This window comes from Cicer arietinum, chromosome 7, assembly GCF_000331145.2.
Source record: "Cicer arietinum cultivar CDC Frontier isolate Library 1 chromosome 7, Cicar.CDCFrontier_v2.0, whole genome shotgun sequence".
In the NCBI taxonomy this organism is placed as follows: domain Eukaryota; kingdom Viridiplantae; phylum Streptophyta; class Magnoliopsida; order Fabales; family Fabaceae; genus Cicer; species Cicer arietinum.
This window is the reverse complement of record NC_021166.2, coordinates 7,970,939-7,985,730: the sequence shown is the minus strand read 5'-3', so window position 1 is coordinate 7,985,730 and position 14,792 is coordinate 7,970,939. Positions and strand designations below refer to the sequence as shown.

The following is a 14,792-nucleotide window of genomic DNA, read 5'->3' as shown; positions in this document are numbered from 1 at the left end:
TTCCGATCAAATCATTCTCATAGCGATAAACTCAAACTACGCAATCTCAATTCTTACACACATTCTTTTTGTAATCTCGCACGAACAACAAAATAACTTCGTCATTTGTAATCAATCAAAGGTATGTCGTCAAATTCTTCTTACGAATCATGATCGTTAATACACTCTGTTATTTTCTCTAAGACAAGTTAGAAAACGTTGCTGATAGTAACGCTAATAGTTTTAAATTGGTCACAAATTTTATGATTATGTGGTAAAGTTCCTATTTTAATTTTTCTTTTGCATGTTTTTGTAATGTAGGTAAAATGAATCCAGAAAATTTCACCCACAAGACAAGGGAGTCACTTGCTGGTGCTCAGGAACTAGCATTAACTTCAGGACATGCTCAAGTCACACCACTGCACCTTGCATCAACTTTAATTTCTGATCCAAATGGTATATTTTTCCAAGCAATTTCCAATGTTGGCGGTGAAGAATCTGCACGTGCTTTTGAAAGAGTTTTAAAACAAGCATTGAAGAAATTGCCAAGTCAATCTCCTCTACCAGAAGAAATACCTGTAAGCACTTCCCTTATCAAAGTTATTAGGAGAGCACAGGCAGCACAGAAGTCACGTGGTGACAGTCATTTAGCTGTTGATCAATTGATATTGGGAATTCTTGAGGATTCTCAAGTTGGTGACTTGTTTAAAGAATCTGGTGTTGCGGTTTCTCGTGTTAAAACTGAGGTTGAAAATCTTCGTGGTAAAGGAGGGAAGAAAGTTGAAAGTGCTACTGGTGACACAACTTTTCAAGCATTGAAAACTTATGGTAGAGATTTGGTTGAACAAGCTGAGAAGCTTGATCCTGTTATTGGTCGTGATGAAGAGATAAGAAGGGTTGTGAGGATTTTGTCAAGAAGGACTAAGAACAATCCTGTTCTTATAGGAGAGCCAGGTGTTGGAAAAACAGCTGTTGTGGAAGGATTGGCTCAGAGAATTGTTAGACGCGACGTTCCTAGCAATCTTGCTGATGTGAGATTAATTGCTTTGGATATGGGTGCATTAGTTGCTGGTGCTAAGTATAGAGGAGAATTTGAAGAGAGATTGAAGGCTGTTTTGAAAGAAGTTGAAGAAGCAGAAGGGAAGGTTATTCTTTTCATTGATGAAATTCATCTTGTTCTTGGTGCTGGTCGAACTGAAGGATCGATGGATGCTGCTAATCTTTTGAAACCTATGCTTGCTCGTGGACAACTTAGATGCATTGGTGCTACAACACTTGAGGAATATAGGAAGTATGTTGAAAAGGATGCAGCATTTGAAAGGAGGTTTCAACAGGTTTATGTGGCTGAACCTAGTGTGCCTGATACCATTAGTATTCTTCGGGGATTAAAAGAGAGATATGAGGGTCATCACGGTGTTAGAATTCAAGACCGTGCTATTGTTGTTGCAGCTCAATTGTCTAGTCGATACATAACTGGTATGTATGCTCTCTTGATGTTTATTTCTTCTGATATTACTGTAATTAAAGTTTAATTTGTATACACTCTTAGTGATGTATTACGCGGTCAACAGTTTACCACCATTTTAAAAGTAGTTATGATTAACATGATCTGGAGACATTATAAAAAATCTTTAAATTGATGGTACATGTGAATTAAATCATAATATTTTATGTATTGAATGTGGACGGTTTTGTTTATGGTTTTGCTAACTTGTTATGTGTTTGTGTTTTGTATTTGTTAAGGGCGTCATCTTCCTGACAAGGCAATTGATTTAATTGATGAGGCATGTGCAAATGTTAGAGTTCAACTTGATAGTCAGCCAGAGGAAATTGACAACCTTGAAAGGAAGAAAGTGCAGTTAGAAGTTGAGCTTCATGCTCTAGAGAAAGAGAAAGACAAAGCTAGTAAGGCCCGTCTTGTAGATGTAAGTATGGATCCTGAGTTTTATTCATTGGCATTGATTACTTTTTTTGTGTGTGTTTGTGTATGTTTTATTTGCAATGATTCTAATGGTTGATGTTAATTGCAGGTGAGGAAAGAACTAGATGACTTAAGAGACAAGCTTCAACCTCTGAAGATGAAATATAGTAAAGAGAAAGAGCGAATCGACGAGATTCGAAGGCTGAAGCAGAAACGTGAAGAGCTTCATATTGCTCTACAGGAAGCTGAGAGACGGTATGATCTAGCCAGAGCTGCAGACCTACGATATGGTGCTATCGATGAGGTCGAGGCTGCATTGAAACAGCTTGAAGGTAGCAGTGATGGGAACAATGATGAGAACTTAATGTTGACAGAAACAGTTGGACCAGACCAAATAGCCGAGGTTGTTAGCCGATGGACCGGTATACCGGTGACCCGACTCGGCCAAAACGAGAAAGAAAGGTTGGTTGGACTTGGTGACAGATTGCACAATAGAGTTGTGGGACAAGACCAAGCAGTTAATGCTGTTGCTGAAGCTGTATTGAGATCAAGAGCTGGTTTAGGAAGACCTCAACAACCAACTGGTTCGTTCCTTTTCCTCGGTCCGACTGGTGTCGGTAAAACTGAACTTGCAAAGGCTCTTGCAGAACAACTCTTTGATGATGAAAATCAGTTGGTTAGAATTGACATGTCGGAATACATGGAACAACACTCAGTATCAAGATTGATTGGTGCACCACCAGGGTAAGTTATTTAGCAAGCAGTTGAATTTTTTTTAGAGTAAAAGCCTAAGCTAGTACTTAGAGAGATTAAGTATAAAAGTATTTGGTCCATATCAATATTGATTACGTTGACTTTTCTCAATATGAATCCATTAACTGATTTCTTGAAATGAATTTTCAGGTATGTAGGTCATGAGGAAGGTGGTCAATTAACTGAAGCTGTAAGGAGAAGGCCTTACAGTGTGGTACTTTTTGATGAAGTGGAGAAAGCACATACCTCTGTATTCAACACTCTTCTTCAAGTTTTAGATGATGGGAGATTAACTGATGGGCAAGGCAGAACTGTTGATTTTAGAAACACTGTCATTATCATGACCTCAAACCTTGGTGCCGAGCATCTCCTAGCGGGACTTTCAGGAAAATGTTCTATGCAAGTAGCTCGCGATCGAGTAATGCAGGAGGTACGAAAGCATTTCAGGCCAGAATTGTTAAATCGGCTTGATGAAGTTGTTGTATTTGATCCTCTTTCGCACGAGCAATTGAGGAAAGTTGCAAGGTTGCAAATGAAGGATGTAGCCAGTCGTCTTGCTGAGAGAGGAATTGCTTTGGCAGTGACAGATGCAGCACTAGATTATATACTTGCTGAGAGTTATGATCCGGTAAGTGTTATTATCTCAATCATTTAGTTTATGACATGTCTGGTTAGCTGCTGTTTTCAAAATTACCCATTTAGTCAAACATGCTTTGATACACTAGAAAAAAAAATGTTGGTGGCAAGTAATACTAACTAGTTTTTGTTATTTGTAGGTGTATGGTGCTAGACCAATTAGGAGGTGGCTTGAGAAGAAGGTGGTGACGGAACTCTCTAGGATGCTTATAAGGGAAGAAATTGACGAGAATACAACGGTTTACATTGATGCTGGTCCTAAGGGGAGTGACTTGTCATACCGTGTAGAACAGAATGGAGGAATTGTTAATGCTGAAACTGGAGTGAAGTCAGATATTTTGATTCAAATACCAAATGGACCTAAAAGTGATGCTGCTCAAGCTGTCAAGAGAATGAAGATTGAGGAAATTGACGAGGATGAAATGGAAGAGTAAAATTCATTGTGCAATGATGAAGTTTTTGTGTGGATATTGTTACTAGTGTTTAAGTTTGTGTTCTTTTTGAACTTTAGTTTTGTTGATATGAAATGAGTGTGACTGATGGATGAAAGTCCTTTGTAATAGTTGCCTTTTGTTCATCAGTAAATTTAGTTTTTGTTGTTGAGTAATGAGTTCATTAATCTCTCTGCAGTTAGATTAATATTAGCCTGTTTTCTATGCTTTTGATTTTGGTAAGCATAAAAATGTGCTAGTAAAAACCAACAAGTGAAAATCAAGACATGTGTTTCTATCCTCAATTCTCCGGATCCTGCAACCACCTTTATTTGTAGGTTTCAAAATAGGTTGAGCTCTTATGGCTGGGCTAATTAAATATGAGCACGAAGTTAGTTTGGCCCATTTAAGTTTAACTCAAAACTTTGCTAGTATAGTATGGGCTAAGGGCTGGTCAGGTCCACTTACTTGATTTACTTTTAAACTTATTGCATTGATCAATTTTAATTCTTAATCAATTTAATTTTAAGTTGAGTATGAAAGTTGCTAAACATTGACACTCTTCACTTCTGATCTTAGAGTGTATCTTGCTTCGAATTTCTCTTCATTTTGCTAGTTATTGTTCATATATTAAATTATATGCTTGCATCCAACACAATTAAGTTCATTCTCAACGTCTCTCGAGTATAGAATATTTGAGAAAACTTTTACCAGTGTTTGATTTCACGAGGACTCAAACTTGAGTTTTTAACTTGGAATAACAAAGTTTGGTTTTCAATGTTACAACTGATTTCTCATCATCAACATTGATTTTGCAGCTCTCCCATGTTGTTTTTAACTTACTGAAATTACATTTTAAAATGAAGTCATTTTTTAAAATCAATTTTGGATATAAAAGCATTAAGGTACAATGTTTCTATCGTCTAAAAAGATGAATTTTTATCTAAACCAACTATTATTTGGAACTTTATGTTAAGTTAAGGAACTCTTGAATCTTGATGCAATTTTGTCTTAAATATATATAGACTATATACACCCGGAAGAGTAATTTGTGTCGCTATTGTTTACTTTTGTTCTGTTTTTCTAATTGTCGATAAGTCAATTGTTTATTTTTATGCTTTGGCTTTATAATTTTCTTTTAAAAATCAAAACTAGAGTAGGCGTCCACACTTACATAAATATTAGTTTATAATTAATTTTATCTTGTTTTTATAAAATTTACCCTAATTTTATTTGATTTGAAATGTGTCTAACTTAACTTGACTAAGTTTAGCTCAACTTTACACAAATCAATTTATGAAGTGAGAGAGATGCCACTTTTATTATTTATTTTACAAATTTTTTCAATGAAGATTTAAATTTTGACTTTTTTAATTCCAACACCGTATACAATTATACCTAGCACCATTGAATTCATTGATGATTTGATAGTATTCCGAAAGTGATATGCTTTAAATATTATATCAGTAGTTTATAGGTTAAATAACACTCTCGATTCTTTAACTTGATTTTAGTTAATGGTTTAATTATTTTTTTAATTTGGTCCTTCATTTTAATTTTAAGTAATAATTTAATCTTTTATATTTTAAAATATTAACAATATCATTTTTTTTTACAATTCATAATTTTTTTTAATAAAATTCATAAACTTAATTATTATCTTCAATATAATGCAAATTTCATCAAATGCATAACTCAAATATTCAAATAAATTCATATTTTTATCTCCAACAACATCAAATTCATCAAATAAAAAATAAAAATATGAGTTTATTTAAATATTTAAGTTGTTAATTTGATTAAATTTACATTATATTGAAGATGATAATTAATTTTGTGATTTTTATTTGAAAATTTTGATGAATTTTTTTAATTTTTATAAAAAAGATAACATTGTTGACATTTTAAAATATAAAAAATTAAATTGTCACTTAAAATTAAAATAAAAGATCAAATAAAAAAATAAAAGATTAAAATATTAACATTATATTATATTTTATTTTGAATATTTTCAACATAATTCAATCTTATAAACTAATTTTTAAACTACATTTTGTTGTGAGGGTCTCGACACTTCTTCAAATTTAAAATTATTTTTCATATGAAAGTTGAATTATATTTTAATACAATAATTACCTTAGCGTGTCCATAATATTGACAGTGTCACGAAACGATAGACTTTTGTGCATGTTATGGTTCTTTTATATTTAATATCATTGACTTATCAAATAAAAAGTATATTTCATTTATATGTTTGTTTTTGTTGATAAAAATTAATTTTGAATTAATTGATTTTAAAAAATATAGATATTTATTAAAAGTGAATTGAATGCAGAATTTATGTTTCGATATATTAAAGAAAAAGTGAATTAAATAATGAATTTCAGTGTAAAAAATTAAAAATCACGTTTGAGTTAAAAAATTACAAAATTTAACTTCAGGTTAAAATTAATTTTTGAGGTAAAATAAATTATACTCATTAAAAATCAAAATATGTTAAAGAATTAATTTTAGGTCTCGCAATTCTCAATGTTGATGAGTTTTGTTGAAATTGAAGAATATTGAACAAATCCTACACCGGTTGGAATTGTGAAGGAAGAAGAAATTCATGACTATATATATGACTTTATTTCTTCACTACGATTTATAGGGGATTCGAGTAGTGGTTTTAATATTTTGAACTTGCGGACATGTGAATCCGACCAACTGACTTGAGAAATAAATTTATATATATATATATAATTGATCATTTTAGACAATATTGACTATCAATATGTGCAATCACATCATTGATACATAACTCCCAATTAGGGAGGGTTTCAAATTTTTTTTTTAGTATACCATAACTTTTGAAAATTGCATTGATATCTTAATTTTTTTTTTGCACCTTATATCTAAAATAAATACTCAGTTTTCCACTGCTATGAATATGTGACAGTCTTGTAGCACCCATCACCAAATATTATAATTTTGATATTAGAGTTTTGTGATTTTAGATACTCGATTTTTAGATTCGAACAGGACCTCCAAAAATATTGAGACAATCATAGGTTTGGGTATAAGTTTATCAAAAAAGAGTCAAAGTCAACTTGTGCACCTCCTAACAATTCACACCAATTAGAAATACTTTAAATTATAAAAAAATTGAGAGAAATCTATATATTATAATATTTTTTAGATATATTATTTGGTTATCATTAGACAACAATCTTGATTTTAAAATATTTGTTATTATTATTTATATTTTTCTTTTTATTTATTTTCTCAACAAAAGCAAAAATAGATTAAATATGATTGGTGTGGTGGAGTGGTAGGTTTAAATTGTGGTCTATAAGAGCCTAATGTAAACCAGTGGGGCTTCATAGACGTGGCTTCATAGACGTGGCTTCATAGGATTCTTGAATGTGACTACTGCGTGCGATGCAGTGTACCTAATGCATAAAAGACGAATCATAAAAAAGACATTTTTTTTAACACAAATATTGATATAACACCTATTATTTTTTTCTCTTTTTTTCTTTTCCTTTAGTTTCAACATCTATATTTATTGTATACCGTGCGGATGTACGTATTAATTTTATTGTGTACAAATACAATTTAATTATAAAACAACGACACTTATTCTCCAATGTTTTTGAAGTGGATGTTTTTGGGCAGAACTTTGTTATGCTAAGATAGACCTCATCTATCTTAATTTTTTTATAAAAATAAATATATCTATAATATATAATTAATATGTTATTAATAATGTTAAATTATAAATTATTAATATGTTATTAATAAATTTTATGTTCTTAGTTCAACTTTTTATTATTGTAAATGAATGAAGAATAAAAATCTTATTTTATACTAGATATTTATAAAATTTTATGATAGTTTTTACATATATTTACAAAAGTTAATTTTTCATAGTAAAAAACACTTTGATATTCATTCCTTTTCATGTAAATTGCTGTTTTAGAGTTTTTTACACGTGTTAACACAATCAATAAATTTTGTTATATTTAATTAAATTATATATTTGTTATAATACTTCAAATTATTTATTATCTTTTTTTTTTTACAATAAGTATTAAAGTATAACATCATATCAAATAATTTATTTGTCTCTCTATTATGTTTTTTTTTCTCAAAATCTATAATAGATGTTATTTTATACGATTTCATAATGTAGGTGTTGCAAATGCAAAATTAGTTTATATCTTAGTTGAAAACTTCATAAACTATTTAATAAAAATTGTTGTTTTTCTTCTTGTTTTCTCAAAGAAAATGCTCATTCTATTATAAAATAAAATTTCATAAAATATTTAATATTTTAAATAAAAATTATTAAAAAAAACATTACCTTAAATTTATATTTTAAGCATCAAGTTGTATTGAGTCAACATAATAGACATCATAAATCAGTTTAATTAAAAAGTGATAACAAATTCAAAATTCATGCAAGTCTTGTCATTCAATGTTTGTGTTAGATTCACTTCTAAAGAGCTATGACCATATAAATTTTAAAATTAATTTAAAATTCATCTATTTTTATGAACTCCTAAAATTAATTTTTTATTATAAAAATCATAAATTTAATTCTATCGTTAGATTTTTTAGTAAAAAAAATTATAATTTGATATATTTTAAATAATATGATATCATATTTCATGAAATATAACTATCTATATGTATTAATTATTCACAAGACATTAATTAAATTACAAAAATGAAAAAAAATTTGAAGTTAAAAGTTAAGTTTTTAGAGAATTCTATTGCAGTTTCATATATATTAATCATTATATATCATCATATCATATGTTATGTTATTTAAAGTATGTCAATCGCCATTTTTAAGTTAAAAAATTAAAAATAAATGACTAAAACTGTCATATTTTAAAATAGATGGATCGATTTCGTGAATTATCTTTTAAATAATATTTATTTTAATAATAAGTGTTAGATTCACTTTTAAATAATATTTAAATAATAGATGGATCGATTTCATAATATTTATTTTAATATTAAAAATAATAAAATCTTTTAAAATATGTCATATTATATTTTTTAATTTAAAAATTTAATTAAAAAAATTAAAATTATCGAATTTTTAAATAAGATAACTTATTCTTTAAAATTATCGAATTTTTAAATAAAACAAAATCTGGAGAGTACAACTGCAATTCATTCCTATATTTAGGATGGACTTATTAATGACTTATCTATCAATTAACCACGTATATTCGTCTCATCCGTTCAATTTTTGCAACGCTTTAACCGACCCCAACATTGGTCACATGTTTACCCCCCCTCCCCCGTATCCGATGTTCAACTTAACTCAGCGCACAATCACTCACTGTTTTTGATTAGAAATTCGGTGGCCACGTTTCAACAACCAATCAAGATTTAATTTGTTACAGCACACTAATTTCCTGGTTTGTGATTTTCACTGTTTTTTTTTTCCTTCATCACATGCGTACCACCCATACTTTGTGCTTGTGCACATCACTACTTATTATGTACTCGTACAAATATTTTGGAAAATAATTTTATGGCATAACATGCAAGATGCTAGTTGGAATTGAATCAATCGATGGCCATGTATTTCTTTTACATTGTTTGTATGTATATATATATGTACTGGTTAAAAGGTGTATATATATATATATTTGATTTTAATATAAATAAATAAATATTAACATTATTCCGTGTATAAAAATAGATATGAGAGTCCTTAAGCTCTATTTATGGAAAGTCTTTATGATTAATATACAAACAACATAATAGGTTAAACCTCTCAAGTATCTGCATATTAAAAATAAAATGATCCTGTTTTGATTGATTATTCATACTTCCTAATAAACTAGAAAGTGACTACCGAGTACAATTTTCATATTATAATATTCTGTACTTTTATCTCGTTCGACGACTTCTCTCAATTCTCAAGAATAGTAATAATGTAATAAATACTTTATTAGTAATATTTTTTTGAGTCAAAAAGTAGATATTTTTAACTTTAAAAAATATACCAAACACATCCTCGTCCTCTCAATCTGTATATATATAGCCACGAAACATTATCTATTCACACTATATAGAATTATAGCATAGCACTGTAGTTTTGAATCTACGTGCTCACAAATTTTCAAAGGAAATTGCACTTCACACACACAACAAAAACACAAACACAAACACAAACACATCCATCATGTCTAATTGGATTAGTGCCTTTGCCACTATCGCGGCAGCGATTCTCATTTACCGAATTTTTAAGCTCATAACAAGGCCTTCCATACCTCTTCCACCTGGGCCACGACCATGGCCCATTGTTGGAAACTTACCTCATATGGGTCCAGTACCACACCATGCCCTGGCAGCTTTGGCTCATAAACACGGCCCACTGATGCACCTTCGCCTGGGCTTTGTGGACGTAATAGTAGCGGCTTCCGCCACCGTGGCCGAACAATTCTTAAAGGTTCACGACGCCAATTTCTCAAGCCGGCCACCTAACTCCGGCGCAAAATACGTAGCATATAATTATCAAGATCTTGTGTTTGCTCCCTACGGCCCACGGTGGCGTTTGTTAAGGAAAATAGCGTACGTTCACATGTTTTCTACCAAAGCTTTAGATGATGTTAGACACCTACGACAGGTATGACTAATTAACTGTCATTTTCATTTTCATTTATTTTCCTTTCCTTTTTTTATGACGAGATTCGTTTCCTTTCACATTGCTAAAAGTATTCATGTTTCGTCTTTATCATTAAATACGGTTCCGTATTTTCTACCCTTAATTACTCTACTTATATATGGTACAAAATACTGAGAAATTTACTTTTCTCTCTCCACTTTGTGCTAGTAGAAACTGGTATGACATTTTTAAAAGTCTGACCTAAAAGTCTATTTAAAATAATTTTTAAAAAATATGAAACAAACATCCTTTAAATTATAAAAAATAATTTTTTGTGTCAAATAATAGATTTTTTTTTTCTGAAACAAAGGCACTCATTATTACCTTTTAAACAAGCTACCAAATATGAAATGACTACCAATTATGGAATGCTACCGAATATGGAACAACTACTGAATACTGAATATTGAATGTTTACTGAGTAATTGCTTAATCGATAGAATTTAAAATAAGAAATAATATTATTAATATAATAATAATAAATAATATTAATAAATAATAAAATATATATAGGCCGGCCTGTCAGGTCTAATAGGCTTTTTTATAAGTCTGAGACGGACCTATTTAAATAAATAGGCTTTGACGGACCTATTTAAATAAATAGGCTTTAAAAATGGTCTAAGCCTAACCTTTTTATTAAATAGGCCAAACGATAAGTATGCCAGATCATAGTCCCGAACGGTCTAGCCTATTCCCATTCCTACTCGTAGGATTATATAATTTAAGAGGTGCATTAAAGTAGGATTTGAAAGCATATTAAAAGTTTCTTCTTTTCTTTTTGTGATACTCAATCAATATTGTAGAGGTAGAATTATGATCCTTTAAGTTATGTGCAAATTTTGCAACGTTAGTTTTTTAAAGAGTTTATGTAAAAATATTGAAATCACACACATTTTTTCATTTCTTTCTCACTTTTACCAAGTAACCCAAACAAATTAAAACTAAAAAAATCCAAAAATTTCAGATATTTTTCTCTTCTACTGATTTTTTTTCCAGATAATCAACAAAAAAAAAAAAAGACAACATCTCTACAAACATTAACAAAATAAAAGTCCATTTGTTTGAGTTCAAGACCTATTTTGGTTTATTTTAAATCTATGTTTTCAAAAGGGTGAGATTTGGTGAGGATTTCAGGTTTAATTTGTTCTTTATTTCAAATATGAGTTTTCAATTTTTTATAGTTTTTGGTATGGTTTTGTGAATGAATATTAACCGTGAAGAAAAAAAGATGATGTTAGACGAAGATTACAAGATGAAGAAGAAAATTATAAAGAAGCAAAATTTTTTAGGTTTGTAGAGAAAGAAGATGGAGAAGGGGACGAAGATTGAAGAAAAATAACGAACAAATGCATTTTACTCACAGAAACAGCGAAAACGGCAACATATAAACAAACTATCACGTAAAGGATAAGTCTATTAATGAAATGAAACTTAAAAGACTTAAAGTAAAAAAAAACTTAAAAGGCCTATGCATAATTTATTCTTAATTTAAAGGATCACGTGTGTAATTTTACATATAGTAGAAACATATTTACATTCAATCAATTTTTTTACAATATATTGTACCAATTTTTTTTACAAACATATAGAAAGTTTGGAGGTATTTATTTATTTAAGATTATTTTTTTTAAAGATTTCATTAGATTTTTTTTAGTAAATCTAAAAATATTTTATTTTATTTTAATAAAAATTCCAATAAAATCCGTCATTTTGATAATTATGAGTAAATTATATTCAATATTTTGAAAAATATATAATTATAATACTTAATCACATCTCAAATATAAATAAAAATATTTATTTTTGTTAGTTTCTAAGTATATTTAAAGATATAATTCTTAAAGTACTCATCAACAATGTATGTTTTATTTACATTGACTATTTTATTCTCTTAATTAGTGCAAGTTCTAAAAAAAGACACTTTTGAAAAATGCACTTATTATAAGATAAAAATATTAATTGTATTTCTTGTCAAAAATAATATTAATTATACATAAATAAATTTTACAACTAACATTAAATTCGTTAATTTTACTTATAATTAACATATATAAGAACACATATTTTAGAAGTTAATTATCTATCTTTCAAGTGAAATATGTTTTTTTTTTTTTATATGCAGAATGATAAATATTATCAGAAACTAACACTTACAATTGTGTGATATTGAGCTCAAACTCAAGACACCATGTCCTATTTAATAATATTAATTTTTATGAGTTAAAATAAGACTTAAGAACCAACCTGTTTGTTAAGAAGAAAAAAAAAGAACAAATATGTTTTATGAGTGAAAATCAATTAACTATAGGAGAGTAACTTTGTGATGAGTTAATTTGTTTAATAAATCATAAAAATTTGTGGAATTAATTTATTAAATAAGAATTTTTGATTTGATAGTTGGATTGACAAAATTTATCATTGATCATATTGAATTATGAAAACAGAATAACTCATGATAAAATTATTCTTGAAGTTCACCGATCCGCTCTATGTATTATCATTAAAGAAAGTGTTACTCTATCCTCGACTCTAAAGACATATTTTCATCGCATGAGAAGTGTTTCACCATTTTGTTATGAAGAAGTTTTCTGTTGACCGTTTCATATTATAGGTGTTATTTTTGTTTCTTTTTCCTTTAGTTACATGGGCTTGGATTTCCTTTCAGATTAGCCCCTGCTCAAGTTATTATTTTTGTGCCCCCTCACTTTCTTTCAGCTAGCTTCCAAAGATCTATAAAAATTTTTTGTCGTAGAAATGTTTAGTACAAATTAATTTTCCATTTAGATAAATGTTTCAATATCGTTCAATATATTTGCACAATGTGACTTATGTTTGATATGTTTTTTATTGACTCAAATGTTTGATATGTTGAGCATTCGAACCTCTACTAATTCTTTTACATTAGATAAATATTTAATTTGTAAGTGTTTGAAGTTTTGTCAAAAAAAATTTGTATGTGTTTGAGTTTGTGGTATGCCATTTTTCTTGCTATATACTCCGCGACATTCGTCGCTCAAAAATTTCACTTTAAAAAATTAAAATAAAATAATTATATGTTAAAATTAAAATACAGTTTTGTTTGAAAATGTATGTGCTTGAAAAAATAGTTACGTGAAAGATTCATGTACTCCGCTCGTTTTCAAATAAGTGTCAATTTAACCATGAGTTATTATTATTTTTTCTTTCTAAAATAAGTCCTTTTTTTTTAAATTGTCAAAAATAATAATTAGTTATTATGTTAATTAATATTTTTTCTTATTTACTCGAATTTGTATTCAAATCCTTCAATTCTCTAACCTTATCTAAAACTCAATTTATTTTTTTAATATAACATTAATTATTTTATTCCAATTTTACTCCTAAATTAGTATTGTTTGCATCACTTTAATTTAAAAATTTTCACACTTATTAATTTATTTATATTGTTAAAAAAAAAATACTAACCAAAGTACACATAAAATATGAATGCAGGAAGAGGTAGGAAGATTGATCCGCAATTTGGCAAGTTCAGGGTCGAAAGCAGTAAACTTGAGCCAAATGCTAAATGTATGCACAACCAATGCATTGGCTAGGGTAATGATAGGACGGCGAGTATTTAATGAAAGCAATGGTAGTGGGTGTGAATGTGATCCTAGGGCTGATGAATTTAAGTCTATGGTGGTTGAGCTTATGGTATTGGCTGGAGTTTTCAATATTGGTGATTTTATTCCTGCTTTAGAGTGGTTAGACCTTCAAGGTGTGCAAGCTAAGATGAAGAAATTACACAATAGATTTGATGCATTTTTAACTAGCATTATTGAGGATCACATGGTTTCAAAGAGTGAGAAGCACAACGACTTGTTGAGTACGTTGTTGTCACTTAAAGATAAAGTTGATGAGGATGGAAACAAACTCAATGATACTGAGATCAAAGCATTACTCTTGGTATGTGCTCAACATTGTCCAATTAATTACATTGTTAAATAACCATCTTATTAACAAAAGGTAATTTTTGTTTGTATAAAACTAGTATTATACAATGAATACATACATATTGTAGGATAAAATGAAAAATATTCTTGATTATAATAACATGAAAAATAATGTCTTTCATAGAATATAATTAATATATATTTTTCAATATTAGCAAAAATGAATAATCTTTGACCAAATTAATATTGTACATTTTTAGTAACGAGTTTGAGTGTTGTGTACTTGTAGAACATGTTCACAGCTGGAACAGACACATCATCAAGCACGACAGAATGGGCAATTGCTGAACTAATAAGAAACCCAAAACTTATGATGAACATCCAAAAAGAGTTGGACAGTGTCGTAGGCCGAGACAGAATGGTAACTGAACTCGACATGTCTCACCTTCCCTACTTAGAGGCTGTGGTGAAGGAAACTTTTCGTCTTC

At 29.1% G+C, this 14,792-nt stretch overlaps 2 protein-coding genes across 2 annotated transcripts in view; both read left to right on the top strand.

Annotated features, from left to right (window-relative positions):
- Positions 1 to 3,896, top strand: LOC101489671 (chaperone protein ClpB1). The gene is made up of 6 exons (XM_004508627.4): positions 1 to 121; positions 301 to 1,455; positions 1,723 to 1,904; positions 2,010 to 2,644; positions 2,804 to 3,281; positions 3,430 to 3,896. Exons 2-6 carry the CDS (start codon positions 306 to 308, stop codon positions 3,721 to 3,723), a joined length of 2,739 nt encoding a protein of 912 aa, XP_004508684.1. The 5' UTR covers positions 1 to 121; positions 301 to 305; the 3' UTR covers positions 3,724 to 3,896.
- Positions 3,897 to 9,780: 5,884 nt separating this feature from the next.
- The window catches only part of LOC101507543 (flavonoid 3'-monooxygenase), a 5,631-nt gene continuing 619 nt past the window's right edge, over positions 9,781 to 14,792 (top strand). Inside the window, exons 1-3 of the mRNA XM_027336399.2 lie at positions 9,781 to 10,354; positions 13,865 to 14,317; positions 14,594 to 14,792. The exon at positions 14,594 to 14,792 is cut by the window's right edge and continues 619 nt beyond it. Coding sequence (XP_027192200.1) covers positions 9,911 to 10,354; positions 13,865 to 14,317; positions 14,594 to 14,792 — 1,096 coding nt within the window. The 5' untranslated portion in view covers positions 9,781 to 9,910. The remainder of the gene's footprint in view (positions 10,355 to 13,864; positions 14,318 to 14,593) is intronic.